The sequence below is a fragment of the Podarcis bocagei genome (assembly GCF_964188305.1).
Source record: "Podarcis bocagei genome assembly, chromosome: 8".
Taxonomy (NCBI): Eukaryota; Metazoa; Chordata; class Lepidosauria; order Squamata; family Lacertidae; genus Podarcis; species Podarcis bocagei.
In genome coordinates this window covers 8367591-8384906 of record NC_138133.1, presented here as the reverse complement: position 1 = coordinate 8384906, position 17316 = coordinate 8367591, and the positions used below count along the sequence as shown (strand labels likewise).

The 17316-nt window shown below is 43.6% G+C and overlaps 1 protein-coding gene and 1 long non-coding RNA gene across 3 annotated transcripts in view; one reads left to right on the top strand and one right to left on the bottom strand.

Moving 5' to 3' along the window:
- The window catches only part of NSUN2 (NOP2/Sun RNA methyltransferase 2), a 30432-nt gene extending 23483 nt beyond the window's left edge, over positions 1-6949 (bottom strand). For both annotated transcript variants that reach the window (XM_081206275.1, XM_081206276.1), the window contains exons 1-6: positions 6773-6949; positions 5537-5697; positions 4888-4992; positions 1975-2080; positions 1567-1638; positions 607-691 (exon numbers count right to left, since the gene is read on the bottom strand). In XM_081206275.1, the coding sequence (XP_081062401.1) occupies positions 607-691; positions 1567-1638; positions 1975-2080; positions 4888-4992; positions 5537-5697; positions 6773-6934 (691 nt within the window). In that variant the 5' untranslated portion in view covers positions 6935-6949. The remainder of the gene's footprint in view (positions 1-606; positions 692-1566; positions 1639-1974; positions 2081-4887; positions 4993-5536; positions 5698-6772) is intronic.
- LOC308593941 overlaps positions 1-17316 on the top strand; it is a 47059-nt gene that overhangs the window by 2238 nt on the left and 27505 nt on the right. The gene's annotated exons all lie outside the window — the stretch shown is intronic.

Genomic DNA, 17316 nt, shown 5'->3' with positions numbered 1-17316 from the left:
GAAGATGAAGACTGATAGATGACAAAAACAGGATGGATCTGGGAAAGCAGAGGGACAGGAAAAGGCCAACACAAAATGATGAAACGCAGCTAGCAAAAACAAAAGAAGAGGAAGTCCATTTTTGATCCAGACCAAGAAACCCAACAGGGAAAAGGTGCTTCTTGGGTGATGGCTTAAAGGTTCCAGGGTGGCCAAGTAAGAGAAATAATACACAAATACATATACCTCAATACTAACAAAATGTGTGACAAAGGGGTGTTTCCACTGAGGAAGGTGAAATGGTGGAATCCACCGGTAAGATCCAACTGCTAACAGCAACCATATTGAGGTTCCAGAAGCAGGTCCCTATCCTACGCAGGGCCTATACTGTTTGGCACCATGGGGCTTTAAGACCTCTCCCTTTCATGAATCTTTCTGGCAAACCTTCAAAAAGATTACTTGAAGGTCGCCTCTTGGATTGAATTGCATATTATGTGTGAGCAAACTGGGCACTAATGGCCACAATCCAATGCTAACCCTGAAAGGTACAGCCTTGACTGTAAATGAATTTTGTTTCTCAACAAAAAATGGGGCAGGGATCTCTATATACCACTCCATCTCACTTACCTGGAAAAGGAACATTCATGTCTGCGTGCAACATTTCAATAAGCTGGGCAGTTTTGGACCCTGGTGCAGCACACAGATCTAGAATCTACCAAGAGCAAAACAATACACAAATAAAAGATCTCAATAACATACGTACAAAAATTATATTATATATAGGTATCTCCCCACTTACACACGTTCAACTCGTGTGGAAGCGCATATATGCAAAGCACTGGGAAATGGTTAAATAAATCAATTTAAACTGCAAAAATGGCACAAAAAGAGTGTTGAAACGGCTAGCAATCCCAGGAGCCTTTGCAACTGCAATCTCAGAAGCCTTTGGATCAGCCTTTGAAGCCTGTGGAGAGTTGGAATTTGAGAAAGGAGGCTTGGAGGGAGCGATTGTGGTGGAGTTTGGCTTTTTAGATAGTGTTCCCCAATGTACGTGATTTTGTGTATACATACAGCACCCAGGAAAGTAACTCTCACAGCTGTATTATCTGCTTAGAAGTAGTTACTTCAGTCATATGGGGCAGAGTCTACAGAATTCTTCATTTCAGAAAGACGATACTAAGCCCTTCACAATACTACAAACATTCCAGTTAAAACTGGGAGATCTAATTAAGACCAGTCCATAGCAACTGAATAGAAGTACATCAATAAGGAATGCATTAATTCAAGTATGTGTTGAAATACCTTTCCAGCTAACTTCATAATCCTTTTCATTCTGAATGTATGCAATTGAAAAAGAATGAAGCAATAAAAGGATAAAACAATTAAGCTACTCGTGCAACTGGCCACTGCCCCTTTTAAGAAACAGAAATGTGTCTTCTTGATACCCTGAAGCCAGGTTTCAAGAAAGCCACTACCCAGGGTGAATTTGTAATATAAATTTGTAATACAAAAAAAGAGCATATTAGGTGTACTGTGTCAGGCTACTTTTAACAAGACTTCAAGATCGAATAGCAATGCAAGGCCAACCTTATGATGAGACTGGACATCAAGGAGCAGGGGAGGAATCATACTGACAGCTTCTTGGCGACTAATGTTCCCCTAGAAAAAAAAAAAAAATCTGTAATCAGTGGCAACTCCAATTTCATGTTTTGAATATTTTAGATGCAGAAAATGTATATATGAAACCCTAATGTAAGTTTTATTGTTTTAAGCTTATCTGATTTTGTTCCTAACAAACCCTTAATGGGAGAATTTCATTAACACATTGTCAGAAGTCACGTTCATGTGCAAGTTACTATTCACTGTGACACAGTAATCTCTAGTTCCCCAAGGGACATGTCAATGGCAAGACAGGGAGTAACAATTCTTCAACGCAAAAGATCACAGTAAGACACAAAATGAATTAAAACAACAGCAATTTAGGAACGTACTTACACATTCTGTTTCACTAACAAGAAAATGATGGAATTTTTCTAGTTGTGGGGATTTTCGCAGGACCTTTCTGCTTAGGTTTGTATGCCATGCCAACTCTTCTGGATACCTAATGAAATATAGTTTTTATAAGAACTATCACCAGCATATTTGAAATGAAATAATGGAGCATGCCATTCCATTTATATATATAAATGTGTTTTTTTTATAAACAAAATAAACTAAATATAGAACATAAATAAGCAGTATTGCAGCAGGTTGACAACATGGACATTATCACGGGACCTATTCCAAAACACTACAAAAATACCCATTCTGGAAATCTGTTCAGACCATTATCTCCGATATGTTAGGATATCATATACCTTTGGAACCTAAAATATTTCTGCTTGGTTATCTAAAATATGTAATTTTTGAAGATGATCAAGAAATACTGTTCAACCTACTAACTGCTGCTAAGATTAGAATAGCTAAAAATTGGGGGGGGAGTATCTCCTACAACATCTCAATGGATTGAGAAATTTAGTCCATACTAAGTATGATTACTGTCAGAGCTGCTTCAAGATCCTAGCTCACAGAGGATCACGCTAGCCAGCGGTCATTAAGTAAAAGTCTTTATTGAATTACAGTTTCCATTCTCACGCTGCTGTCTGCAACTCTACGTCTACTAGCTAGATCGGCGAGGCTCCGTCTGAGTCTCCGCCCCGTGCGCACCAACTTAATATCCTAGCCTTGCTCCACCTTTTCCTCCTGACTGTCCTCCTCTGGGTCCCTCTACCCCCCGGGGCTTCTTCCTTCCGGGATTCTTCTGACGCTGACCCGGACCCTTCTGCCTCCTTGCGCCGGGCTTTAGGACCCGGTTCCCTTTCGGGGCTGCTCACTGCGCCGCCTTCCTCTGCATTTGAACTTGGCGCGCGCGCCCAACCTTCCACTTTCCTCTTAACCGTTTCCTCGCTCCCCGATGGAGGTGTGGCCACTCCTGACTCCTGCCCTCCCTCCTGTGGTGAGCTGCCAGCGCTTCCCTCCTGGCTCCTTTCCTCTTCCCTGCTTCCTGGCGGTGACGCTGGTCCCGATTTCCAGCTGCTCCCCCCTGAGTCTCCTCTGGCTCTATCTTCCTGGGGTGCCTCCCTAGACTCCCCCCTTGCCCTGGCCACTGGTGCTCCTTTCTGTGAATCCTCTGATTCACTGGAAAGACTGGGAGATCTCGGGTCGTCGTCATCACTCATCCTTTCCTCTGTCTCCTCCCCTTCGCTCTCTGTTTCCTCCCTTGCCCGTGCCTCTGCACCTAAACCCCTGACAATTACGCTAACTTATTATAAAAGAATACATATAAACCTGTCTAACAGGTTTATGCAATTGCATTTTTAACTATATACACACAAATTTAACTTGTGTATGAAGCATGTAGAAACTGGGTAATACTAGACGTAATAAGGTTACTCAGTGATAATAAGCATGCTACACACAAAAACACATTGATGTCAGCAATGGGCTTTAAAGAGAACAAAAGGAGGATACTCTCAAGCCCTGATATATGTGCTTTAGCTACTTTATTATTTTAGTATGTATATTTTAGTCCTAGAAGCAATATTTATGGTCCACACACTCTTTCAAAGCATTTGCACTTACCCAGCTATTTAAAGATACAGACTTAGAACTAGGGGTGGACAGAACAGTCTTGCTCCAATTTGTGTCCACAAGCAGACTAGTGGACAAATTCTGTCAAATGCCTGTTTGGATTTTCTTAGGCAAAGTACTAAAAACACCTCCACACCTTTTAAAGATTTCAAAAAGTTATAAAGCAGTTACAGTGGTACCTCGCAAGACGAATGCCTCGCAAGACGAAAAACTCGCAAGACGAAAGAGTTTTTGGTTTTTTGAGTTGCTTCGCAAGACGAATTTCCCTATGGGCTTGCTTCGCAAGACGAAAACGTCTTGCAAGTTTGTTTCCTTTTTCTTAAAACCGTTAATACCCAGGGTGCATTGCTTGAAGAGGTGCAGTTGCGACTTGACTTCGAGGAGCAACTCTTAGCACGCGGTGTGGTAGCCTTTTTCAATGCATTCCTATGGGAAACCGTGCTTCGCAAGACGAAAAATTCGCAAGGCAAAAAAACTCGCAGAACGAATTAATTTCGTCTTGCGAGGCACCACTGCATAAGGTGGCCCGAGGGATTTCCTGACTTTTTTCTTTTTGAAAACAACTCCTAGATCTGATACTGCAATAGGCGTGGGGGGGGGGTGGCTGCCCCCCACTAAGTACATGAGGGCATCTATTGCTCTTTGTACCTTTACTCTGGAATGGGTGACATACTATACCGTTACTTCCAGGAGCTTTTTAGTCAAATTTGATTAATATGGAAAGCACTGTGCTTTCTAGAAAAATGTCCTGTGCTTTCTTAGACCACACTGCAAAAAGAAAAACATGAGCTGCAGCAAATCATTCTTCGAAAGGTTCATAGACAAGCAATCTGATCTGCCTTCCTACATTAAGAGCCAAGCACGATCCATTGGATGTTGGCCAGGGAGGTTTCCTGCTAACTGTGGAGTGAACCAAAATCCTCCACCATCCCAACTTGGATCCTGAGAAGCCCATCTGCAAATGAAGGGCCCTCTTGTACATAGAACAGACTCCAATCCACCAGACATTCACACTGTTAGAAGCGGAGAGGCTATTTTCACCCATTCCCTTCCCCCTGCGGCCACTTCTCAATGGTATTTCATGCATGTATTTATGGGTCCAAACTGTATTTATTTAGAATAATCTTTAAAAAGATCACACTGCAACTAACAAGTTGAGAATACCACATAGCAGGGGGAGGAATGGCTAATAATACCTTCAAAGTCAGTGTAGACAATTACACAGCAAAGGCAGGAACATGCTAAATATGTTGATGGCCATCCTACAGGTAGTCTTACCAGCTTAATGGCTGAGGCATTTCAATTTTCTGACCGTCTACCACCTGGTTTTCTAATTCCTTGAAATATTTATTCTTCAAACAATGGAGAATTTCTTTAGCATGGCTACAAAATGAAAAACAACATTAGAACCGTAGAGTAAGAAAACAGTACAACCTATTATTTCACTGTAACTACTTTTAAAAATCTCAATAAAAACCTAATGCTAACTACTACCATAGTTACAGGATTTTTGGAATCGACTCATTTTCTTGAAAAGTACATTTTACATGACCAAGCACTCTGGAGGCTGTTCGAAATTTAATCAGTATGCCAATTTACTACGAGGTACCAACCGCTACCACAAGGCTTTCTCCATATTGCCACAGAAGTCTTGAGTCTCTTTTACAGCCAGAATAGAGAAAACCAAATAGTAATGAATTAAGTACTTAACCCGAGGTACCCCTGTACGGGGATAATAGCTGCAGGGACCACATTATGAGCAGGCTGCTTTCATCACTTTTAAGATCATTGGATAGAAAATAAATTTTATGCACACATAACCACGACTGGACCTAATGGCCAGGGGTCCCTTTAACCAAATTTTAGAAAACGTGTAAAATTTTGACCCACCCCATTCTCTATGCACCAGCAACCCAATTTTGCTCACCTCTTGTACCCTGTGATGCGGAGTGTGGCAGGGAGTGGCTCCCGCAGTGCCGCCATGAACCTCTCCCACTCCCCATGAGGCACGATGCCCTGCTTGCCATAGTAGAGCTCGAAAAGTTCATTCTCCTTCACAATCTCCGGGTAGCAGCTTTCAGGCCAGCACTGAAAATGAGTGGGAGTGAAAAGTTAGAGTCAGCAAATCCCTTCTTCTGTGTCTTCAGAACTGCAGGTGCGGACATACGCCAACAGAGAATGTAAAGGGGCTTTATGGTTTTATTGTGCACTGTCAACTACCAAGTTCTTTGGATGAAGGGTAGAATACAAATTTAGTAAATAACAACAATTATAGTAATAATAATAGAATTCCCTGCACACAAAAATCTAGCACGTTAAGGAGGCCAGTCCTTCTTTACCCACCCGACATGCGCTATCTCCTTCCATTTCCAGTAAGTACCATTCCTTCTTCATGAGCCTCCTCCGTGTAAGGTCTGGAGGAGGATGGCAGCATGAAAATCAAGAATGGGATTTCTCCCATTTGTGGGATGCTCTCCCCAGGGAAGTTCGCCTGGCATCTTCATTATATATTTTTAGGCATCAGGAGAAAATATTCCTCTCCAACCAGGTCCTGGGCTGATTAATATTCTACACTTTTTTTAATGTGTCTGAGGGAAGGGAGGGTTATTGCTTTGCTGTTTTACGAAGTTTTCGACTTTCTATTTCATTCTGTGAACTGTCCTGAGATCTTATGCCAAATAAATGAATTGATTCGATAAATCAATAAGCCCCAAGCCCATCCCGATGTGCAAGAAGACATTCTGTCACAGGAACCCTACCCCCCCCACACCTGCCGGCAAAAGGCATGCGTAGGAGACACGTGTACAACGAGACACGCGTACAAGGAGCAACGTGTAGAGCGAGACACGGGCACAACGAGACACGTGGAGAGCGAGACACGTGGAGAGCGAGACATGGGCACAATGAGACACGTGTAGGGCGAGACACGCGGAGAGCGAGGCACGCGTGGAGAGAGACACGTGGAGAGCGAGACATGGGCACAATGAGACACGTGTAGGGCGAGACACGCGGAGAGCGAGACACGCGTGGAGAGAGACACGTGTAGAGTGAGACACGGGCACAATGAGACACGTGTAGGGCGAGACACGCGTGGAGAGAGAGACACGTGTAGGGCGAGACACGTGTGCAACGAGGCCTCAGCCAGGCCCAGGCCCTGACTCACCCCAGGGCCCTTCTCTCGGGTATTCGGCTGCGGCTGCCGCCTGTGGCGCTGCCTGCGGCCCATCGCGCCCGCACCACGCAAGGCCTCGACCCGAAGCGGAGCCGACGACGAGCCTCCCACAGCCGCGGACGCCACGCTGCGTTGGGGAGACGTGATGCGCATGCGCAGAAAAGGGGGAAGGAGGGAGGGGGGAAGAAAGAGGACATAATATTTTAAACTCGCACGACGCCCGTTTAGTTTCCGGGTTCGTTTGCCGGCTTTCGGCTTGCGCGTGCGCGTCAGAGTCGAGCGAAAGGGCTGCGGCGGAGCGTCGGTCCTGCAATATTGCAAGCGGTACATCGCGTATCAGCAACGGACAGGGCGGCAGAGAGCTCACAGCACACTCTTTCCTAGCCCAGAGGTTTCTTGGGCGTCTTTAAATTTCCATTAAAAGTTGTTGCAAAGCGTTTGCAATTGCGTGCGCCGGGCATTTAATGAATGGAAATTTTAAAACTTACAAGAAACCTCTGGCCAGCCAGAACTTGGTGGAAGTAAAATGTGGCTTTCAGTCGTCTTTCTCATTCTAAACAGAATGATGCAGAAGACTAGCTCACAGATACAGAAAGAGAGCAGGCAGAGGGGTTCAGTGAGGTCTGTTTCCAGGAAGAAAAACTGAAGCACTGGCAAAAAAAAAATTTTTAAAGTTTAAAAAACTAAATAAATATGAATCATAGAATACAAAAAACCCATGCCTCTTTAATGGTGTTGCAAGGCCAGATGAAAGACCCCATTGATGTCACCTACTTACAAACCTTGTTAAGTTGCTGCTAAAGCTGGAATGGCCTGGGATGAGCCACAACAGCAGCTATATAAATAAGATTCCCCCCCCCCCCATGTTTGAGACACCTGAAATCCATATTTTTCGAATGCAAACCACTCTAGTATTATAATTTATTTACCTCTTAAAACCATAAATTCTTCTGAAACAGAACATGGTTGGATTTCAGCCTCGTGTAACCCTAGCATATTTGCAACTAATTAGTGCATGAAGGGATTAAAGAGTAATTGTCCTGACGGCTTAGTCTATGCCACTTCCCCTCAGTTTGGGAGGAAAGGGGTTGCCAAATCTTTGTTATCTCACTCCTCGTGTGGATTTCAGTACATCTTTACAGGAACTCCTTCCAGGCAGCCACATAGCTTTAACCAGGCTCTCGTGTTTCAGAGCAGAATGGAGACTTGCCAAACATGTGATCTCTGTGTTAGGGAAGTGGATTGGAAAGAGCTATTAAAAGGGGGTGTTTTAGGAACACACTGGAAGGGAACATTTTAATAGTTTTACAGCTTACGTTGAAACATTGCCTCCTACATTGCAAAGTATTGGGGCAGGATGGGGTGAGTGGAATGGGAGGGGAAAGAACAAGGAATTTTAGGCAGGGCATGTTTGTCCCACTTTCTGATCCGGAAATGTTGGGCGGTATGTGCTAAGATAAGGGACGTGGGTGGCGCTGTGGGTTAAACCACAGAGCTTAGGACTTGCCAATCAGAAGGTCGGCGGTTCGAATCCCCGCAACGGGGATTCCCTGCTCCTGCCAACCTAGCAGTTCGAAAGCACGTCAAAGTGCAAGTAGATAAATAGGTACCACTCAGGTGGGAAGGTAAACGGCTTTTCAGTGCGCTACTCTGGTTCACCAGAAGCAGCTTAGTCATGCTGGCCACATGACCCGGAAGCTGTACGCCGGCTCCCTTGGCCAATAAAGCGAAATGAGCGTCGCAACCCCAGAGTCAGTCACGACTGGACCTAATGGTCAGGGGTCCCTTTACCTTTACCTTTAATGTGCTAAGATAATAGAAATCAAAGTGGCACGTTGACCTATTTTCCAGTGGGGTAATGTGTGATGAGAATTGAGCAATCTCTTCCATTATGTTACGGAAAAATTTAGGTGCGAGGCTGCTCAGTCACCCAGCTCGTCAGCCACACCCTGCCACCAACCGGAGCAAATAGCTGTAGACCAAAGTTTATTGCGCAACAGGTTCAAGGAGGAATTTTGAACCCTGAGAATGGGGTGACAAGGACTTTTAAAAGTTTCTTTCTTATTCCAGCATACAGTTCATTAAGTATCATCACTACATCATTGCTATATCACTGCTACATCAGAAAAGGGGAGGGTTATACATGATTAACATAGGAGGAATGTGTTGGGGCAACAGGGGGATACAGGATATGTATTGGGAAATACATTCTAAGCACCTACTACCTACTACAGCGGTTTTTTCATCTTGCGAAGCAACCCTATTAGCGGATTAGCGGATTAGCGCATTTAGCGGTTTAGCGGCTATTAAAGGCTTAGCAGCTTAGTGGCTAAAAGGCTATTAGCGGCTTAGAAAAAGGGGGGGAAGCGAAAAAAATTGCAAGACTCGCAAGACGTTTTCGTCTTGCGAAGCAAGCCCATAGGGAAATTCGTCTTGCGAAGCGCATCGAAAAATGGAAAACGCTTTCGTCTAGCGGGTTTTTCGTCTTGCGAGGCATTCGTCTTGCGAGGCACCACTGTACAAAGGGACAATAGAACTTTGGTTTGCATAGTCTGCTACCTGGGCAAGTCCAGAGGAGTGCCTTTGCCCAGCAATTGACGCCTATGTTTGTTTGTGATCCTGTGAGTTTGAAGGATTATGGTGGGGACGGAGTGGTTTCCAAGTCCTTGGCCAATGAAGCAAATTAGCGATGGAATGAAGGAAACTAGCAAAGGAGTTGATTTTATATGATTTTTAAAGCTAGGTAACTTCCCTGAGCTGTCAGGTCGAAAGGATACATTTACGCATACTATTTGTAACATTTAACAACTTTAAAGATGTGCCCCCCACCCGTAATTTCCGTAACAATTATGTATTCTGTTTTATTCATTATCAAAACTTGGCAAGCAAGTGCATTAAGCTAACTGTTGCTTTGAGGGTTTGTTTGTTGTTGTTTTAAAAAATAACCTTTATTAAATTAAAAAGCCACAACAATTGACTCATCTTGCGATAGATTCCTTGAGGCCATTCTTCGTGCCCTTGACATATTGTTGAAAATTGTGACCGATTTGTCTTCTGCTTGAGAAATCTCCCGCAACACTGAGTTTTGGGAAGTCTGAATGGCACGATCCAGTGAAGGTGGTATAAAATGTGACTTAGGTTGAAAACGACTCACAGTGTAGGGAGACTCATTCTTAAGCAGGTTAAGCAAGTTTGGGTTTCCTTTGGAATTCAAATGGATTAAGATCTTATATGAGTTGCTCACATCTAGACTAAAGGACAATGGGTATGCTTTCTGCTACTTTCCCGTTATTCAGAGGAACTAGACAAGGACGCCTACTTTCACCCTTGCTTTTTAATATGTGCATGGGACTCTTAGCCTGTGCTATAAGACAACATAGGAAGTAGTACGTAAATCATCTGTATATTCTGTAAATTGGTTCGATTTGTAGATGCTATTATTTTGTTCATTTATAAACCTCATTCTGCTATATTCCTGTGTCCATGCAAATGATAGATGACTTTAGTGAAATATCAGGATACCCTATTAATTGGTCCAAATTGGAATTGAGACTTGTGGGTGTAGCCTTTCAGGCCTTCCCCAGGGGTAGGAAGAGCATTGCACCCGGGGGGAAGGAGGAAGGAGCCAAACAGACACTGAGGGTAAAATTCAGAGAAAAAGCTTTATTTCTGCCATCCGGGGTAGCAGAAGGAACCTGCGCGATTGATTAACAGCAAGCACACCTGAAAGCATTTTACAAAGAGCTTATATCCATTTTCCAGGTCCCCCTCATGAGTTTTGTTCACATAAGTTTTCATGAATAGAAACTGTTTCTGTACTTCTTATCTTAGCGCTTATGGTCTTCAGACAAAAACATCTTGGAGGTCCCGGGCCACAGGGAGGTTAGGATGGCCTCAACCGGAGCCAGGGCTTTTTCGGCTGTGGCCCCAATCTGGTGGAACACTCTGTCACAAGAGACTAGGGCCCTGTGGGACTTGACATGTTTCCGCAGGGCCTGGAAGACAGAGCTGTTCCACCAGGCCTTTGGCCAAGGCACAGTCCTTTGGTAATCCTCACAGAACTCTAGCCCAATGGTTGCCATTAATTTGATTTTGAATTGATTTTAGAATGAATTGATTTTAGAATGCTGTGTTACTTTTATTGTTGTTAGCCGCTCTGAGCCCAGCTTTGGCTGGGGAGGACGGGATATGAATAAAAATTATTATTATTATTATTATTATTATTATTATTATTATTATTATTATTATTATGTTGGCAGGAGCAATGGGAGCTCGAACCGCTGACCTTCTGATTGGCAAGCCCAAGAGGCTCAGTGGTTTAACCACAGCACCAAGGACACACACACACACACACACACACACACACACACACACTTATAATGCTGAAGTTAAAAAAAACTCATGGGAGGGGCAGTTAACCAGGAATGGACTTTTTGTGGGAAGACTACAACCTCAGTTCTGTTATCATGCAGTGGCGTAGCGTGGGTTGCCAGCACCCGGGGCAAGGCAAGTAATTTGCGCCCCCTAACCCGTGGATTTTAGCAGGGGGCAGAGAGCTGCGAGTGCGAGCGCGCCCCCCCAGATGTTGTGCCCGGTGCGGCCGGCCCCCCCTGCACCCCCCACGCTACGCCACTGTTATCATGGTACTCAAAACCTGGCTCCTCAAGGTGGGAGCAGGGGTTATTGGTTTGTTATGTTATGTATTTCGTGTTTTCAGGTTGTATTTGTATACTGTATTGCAAGCCACCCTGTAATCTTTGGATAAAGGGCAGTACCCAAAATTTAATAAAATAAATCCTGAATGTCTGCCATTTGCACCTGGCTTCAGTTGCCCCCAAGTCTTCCTTTCTTTGCTATAGTCTATTGATCTAGTCTAGGGGTTCCCAAACTAAGGCCCGTGGGCCGAATAAGGCCTGAGGGACTCGTTTATCCGACCCACGGCAACCCCCACCGCCTGCTCTTACCGGTGCTGCGCTGCGCTGCACGGCTGCCCACTTCTGGATCGGATGAGCACCAGAAATAGCTTGTGCGCATGCGGAAGCATTTCCAGTGCACATCCAGGTTGGAGGAGGCACATGCACACAAGCTATTTCTGGCGCTCCTCCGACCCGGACGTGTGCCAGAAATAGCATGTGCACACGCGTATGGGCACGCGCTCCTCCGGCCTCCAGTCCACTGCGCGATCGGCGCTGGAGACACCAGCCTGAGGCGCGTTAAGTTTGCTGACCTCTGATCTAGTCCATTAATCTTCCAACTGCAGGGCCAAGGTGTCTCATAACCAGGCCACAGTGTCTCATAACCAGGTCATGATGCCCTGATATAATGCAAGCTCACTGCCATCAAGCTGACACCAGATTATCAGACAGCTGCCACAACAGATGCAGTGTTATGCCAGTTTATCCAGTCATCCTTTGAGATAAGATTATTATCCGGCAGCTGCCGCAACAGATGTACCTGACACAGCTTGCTGCAGCCATAGGTGTGAATCATGGCCACCACAACCTTTTATCATCCTTATTACTATTTCACAACACATGCACACAAGCCATTTGCACCTTTGGGCCAATTTTTGCATAGGAAAAGGAATTCCTCTACTTTGGACATGTACCAACAAGCGGCAGGTGAGCCTGGTAAATAGAGGATACCCCTGGCATATTATTCATAAAGTCCGGGTGGAAGCAGATGCAGGTGACAGATGGGACCTTGTTGTACCCCAAAGCAAAATACCACAAAAACATATTGCCTGTTCTTTTGAGTTTACCCCACAGATGATGGAGGTAAGAATCTGTTATGTACTGAGTTGAATAGGATCCAAACTGCAGCAGTCTGATTGGTCCTAGAATAGGATCCAAAATACAGCAGTCTGATTGGTCCTAGAACAATAGGATTCAGAATGCAGCAGTCTGATTGGTCATAGTACAATGCAGCAGTATGATTGGTTGGCAGGAACCACCCAATCATGCTCCAGATAGAAGTGAATCCACAACCTGATTGGCTTACAGTAGAATTCCGGAATTAGCCAATCATGTGCAGCCCATTGTGTAAATAATGTATATAAAGCAGATACTTTGAGGGGACATTCATTCATTAATTCCTCCTCACCACTATGAGCTGAATAAAGAGCATGAAATCACTTTGCGACTCTGAGTATATTTCAGAATCATAAACAGATACTGGGGCATTGTATCTCAGATTGAAGGCCGTGATCTCCAGAAATGCGATTCATTTAATCAAATGCACTTGTCAGTTGATATACATTGGTGCCACCACCCGCCCTATTAAGACTCGTATGTTAGGACACGGATCCCACATTAGAGGCAAAATTAGAGAGGCTCTACTTCCGGTCGGTGCCAGCGCTTAATGGCGGTCCTACCTCCGAGCTCCGGAGAAGGACTGCTTCGCAAGTTCGGGTCTTACCCGCTACGGCGAGCGGGGGACCCCTAAAATCTCAGGCGCTGAAGCCTGAGAACAAGGAGACTCGGTGGGCACCTTTGCGCCCCCCGGTACCGTGAAAGAGCCTTTTTAAAGGCTACGGATCGACATCGGGAGTGAGCGCGGTGCTGAGAGTCGTTACCCAGCCTGCGAAGTGAAGCCGCGTCGCCATAAGCGGAGAGCGCCGATTCCTTCCTGAAAAGAAAATTTGGACGGAATTCCCGTGAGTAGGAGCTGAAAAACAATCGGGACCCTTTAAATTCTGAAAATTGAGCTAAAAGCGGGGAGATTAAATCAAGGAAGTCTGCCTCCCCCCGACTGCATGAAAGTGAAAGCAACGGAACTTTAAACTTGCATCCGTTGAAACCCGCTCTTTAATTAATTAAACCGGACATTTAGACCTTAGATCTCCCCTCTAGCTAGCAAGGCTGAGGGGAGGTGAATGAGACTTTAATAACTGCATGATTTACCTGAAGTAAAAATCCTCCGCTGTCTCATCTACTGAAAGTACGAAACGGTCTGCCTCTTTAGAACAATAGGACACTGAACTGACTTTTTCCTGCAAAGTGATACTGTGATACAAAGTTTACACAGTGACTGGCTACAGTATATTACAAGAAGAAACAGTATAAACTGGGAAACTGTGGCAATTTGCAGTTACAAGCTTCTAGTAATATTGACTTTGACTGTGTTAATCTCTCTTTTTTACATCTTTGGACATTCTCCTTTGTTTTCGTACTTGGATACTTTACTTTATGGCCATTTTGATTTGCTCCCCCTAGAGGGTAAAGTAAAGTTCGGCACGGCCTAGGACAGTGGAATTTTCCAACGGGGAATAGCTCCCGTGGGAAACGACCTTGACATGAGTGGCGCACAAGAAGAGATAGTCACAAGAGCCAAAATTAGGCAACAACAACAACAACAGCTGCAACAGCAACAGACAAAGAAAAGAGGTTCAATTTCAGCTGCAACTCCAGGACCAGCAGGAATAACAGAACAAGAAAAAGGAGCAGCTGCCTCTATGGAAGCTGTGACAGACGCTCTGCTCAAGATAAATCAAACTCTGGAGTCTTTGACAAAACAGACTTCAGAAAATACACAAAAATTAACAGAAATATCAGTAAGACTAAACCAGAACACAGAATCTATAAATAAATTGGTGGAGGAAAACGCCACTACACGTAAAATTGCCGAAGATGCCAAAGCTACTGCTGGAGAGACGCAAGAGAAATTAGAGCCGATTGCTAAGAAGGTTTATGAGCATGACGCAACCTTGGCCTTGTGGGAGTTACAGAGAAAAGAGAGAAATTTGAAATTAAGATCGATTCCGGAGAATGAGAGAGACAACCTTGCGGAATACCTGACACGGGAGTTTGTGGACTGCTGGGATCTGGAGGAAGACGAATTTAAAATTACAACAGCTTTTAGACTGGGTAAAAAGCAGGACAGAAAGACCCCGAGAGACTGCCTGATTACATTTAGATCCAAGGAGGAAAGAGACAAAATATTAGGACTACATTTTGAAAAGGCTCTGCAAATTGGCAACTCAACCGCACAGATCTTTAAAGACATCCCAAAATATATTCTGGATCTAAGAAACTTTTACAAGGACTTGGCTCTTTTGTTAAAGAAAAATTCCATCCGTTTTAGGTGGGAATTTCCACAAGGACTGTCATTCGACTACAAGGCAAAGAAGGTGAAAATAAAGACAATTCAAGATAAAGACAAATTTTTGGCAAGAAATCAGGAGGACCTGCAGAAGGGGACTGTGGACGTACTTGCAGAACAGAGGAGAGCACTAGATATCCTGAATCTCTCGATTGGACAAAAACCACCACCATCAGAAGAAGAGCAACAACTTGGAGCTGCTGGAGGAGCTTTAGGAAAATAACAAGATGGCTCTGCAATTCCTTAGTTGGAATTGTAATGGGCTCAATGGGCCTTTGAAGAGAAGACAAGTATTTCATATATTGAATAGAGAACAACTGGATTTGATATGCCTACAAGAAACTCATATAACTAGAGCCCACAGGAGACTACTTACAAACAAAAGGCTAGGACAAGAATTTGTTTCATCAGATAAAGTTAAGAAAAGAGGAGTTGTAATATATGTGAAAGAGAAATGGGCTCCAAAAATGATATTCAAAGATGAACAAGGGAGATATTTGGCAGTGGAGATACAAGTACAAGGAGAAAAATTCTTAGTTGTTGGAATCTACGCACCAAATGAAGGCAAATCTGACTTCTTTAAGAGACTTCATGAAACCTTGACGGACTATCTGGATTATAATATGATAATTATGGGAGACATGAATGGCGTGGTCTCCACTAATATGGACAAGGCACAAAGACTAACAGTTAGTAAGGAAGGGAGACTTCCTAAGACTTTTTTTGAAATGACGGAAAACATGGACTTGATAGATATTTGGAGAACAAGGAACCCTCTGGAGAGAGAGGGAACCTTTTTCTCTCAAGCAATGATGACCTGGACCAGAATTGACCAAATTTGGATTACTAGTGGTATGGCTCCAAAGATTAAGAAAGTGGAAATCTGCCCAAAAACTTGCTCCGACCATAATGCTGTGAGGATGGAAATGAAACTTACAATAACTGGTCAATTTAGATGGAGAATGAATGACACCCTCTTTCGAGACAAGGAAATCCTCACGAAGGCCCAAAAGACTTTAAAAGACTATTTTGAAATAAATCTGAGGGCCGACGTGGAGAAAAGAGTGATCTGGGACGCAAGTAAAGCGGTGATGAGAGGATTCTTGATTCAACAAAATTCAATAAAGAGGAAAAAACAAAATGACAAAAAAGAAAAGATTTTGGAAAAGATAAAGGAAGGAGAGAGAAAATTAAGAACAAAACCAAAGTCCCAGGAGATTTTAAGAGAGATCAAGCTATATCAAACACAATATATGGAATTGATGAACCAAGAGATGGAATGGAAGATAAAGCAAATGAAGCAAAAGACCTTTGAATCAGCAAATAAATGCGGCAAACTTCTGGCATGGCAACTGAAGAAAAGGCAGAAATTAAATACAGTTACAAGCCTAGAGGTGGATGGAAAAAATATATCTAAACCCAATGAAATTAGAAATTGTTTTTTGAGTTACTTTAAAAAACTTTATACTCAAGGCCCGCAAAATGAAGAAGATATAGACAAATTCCTTGATAAAAATGGACTACAAATAATCTCTCATCAAAGTAAGATGGATTTGAACCAGAGAATCTCAGAACAAGAGATAGAGGCTGCCATTCAGAATATGCAATTGGGCAAATCTCCAGGACCGGATGGACTGACTTCCAGATACTACAAATCGCTGAAGGAATGGTTGATTCAACCACTAAAAGAAGTTTGCAACGAGATTCTTGAGGGAAAAAAGGCACCTGAATCGTGGAAAGAAGCATATATTTCACTCATACCAAAGTCAGAGACTGAAAAGACCCAACTTAAGAACTACCGCCCAATATCATTACTTAATGTGGATTACAAAATCTTTGCAGACATTTTGGCAAAAAGACTTAAAAGAGTGTTGATGGAGAAGATTCATAGGGACCAAGCAGGCTTTCTCCCTAAAAGACACCTAGCAGACAATGTAAGGAATGTGATAGACATTTTGGAAAAGCTAGAGGTGAATATAAACACTAAAGCAGTATTGATCTTTGTGGACGCGGAGAAAGCCTTTGACAATATTTCTTGGAGTTTTATGATAAAGAATCTTCATGGGATGGGGGTAGGCCAAGGTTTTGAGAATGGTATGGCTGCAATATATTCTGAACAAAAAGCTAAATTGATTGTAAATAATGTAGTGACGGAGGAACTTAAGATAGAAAAAGGAACACGACAGGGGTGCCCAATTTCCCCATTACTTTTTATTTCAGTTCTGGAGGTGTTGCTGAACATGATAAGGAAAGACCAGCAGGTTAAAGGAGTGCAGGTCAGAGCTAAACATTACAAGTTAAGAGCGTTTGCAGATGACCTAGTATTGACTTTGCAAGAGCCAAACACTAGTACGAAAAAGGTCTTAGAAATAATACAACAGTTTGGCCAGGTAGCTGGATTTAAGTTGAATAAACAAAAAACCAAAGTTTTAGGA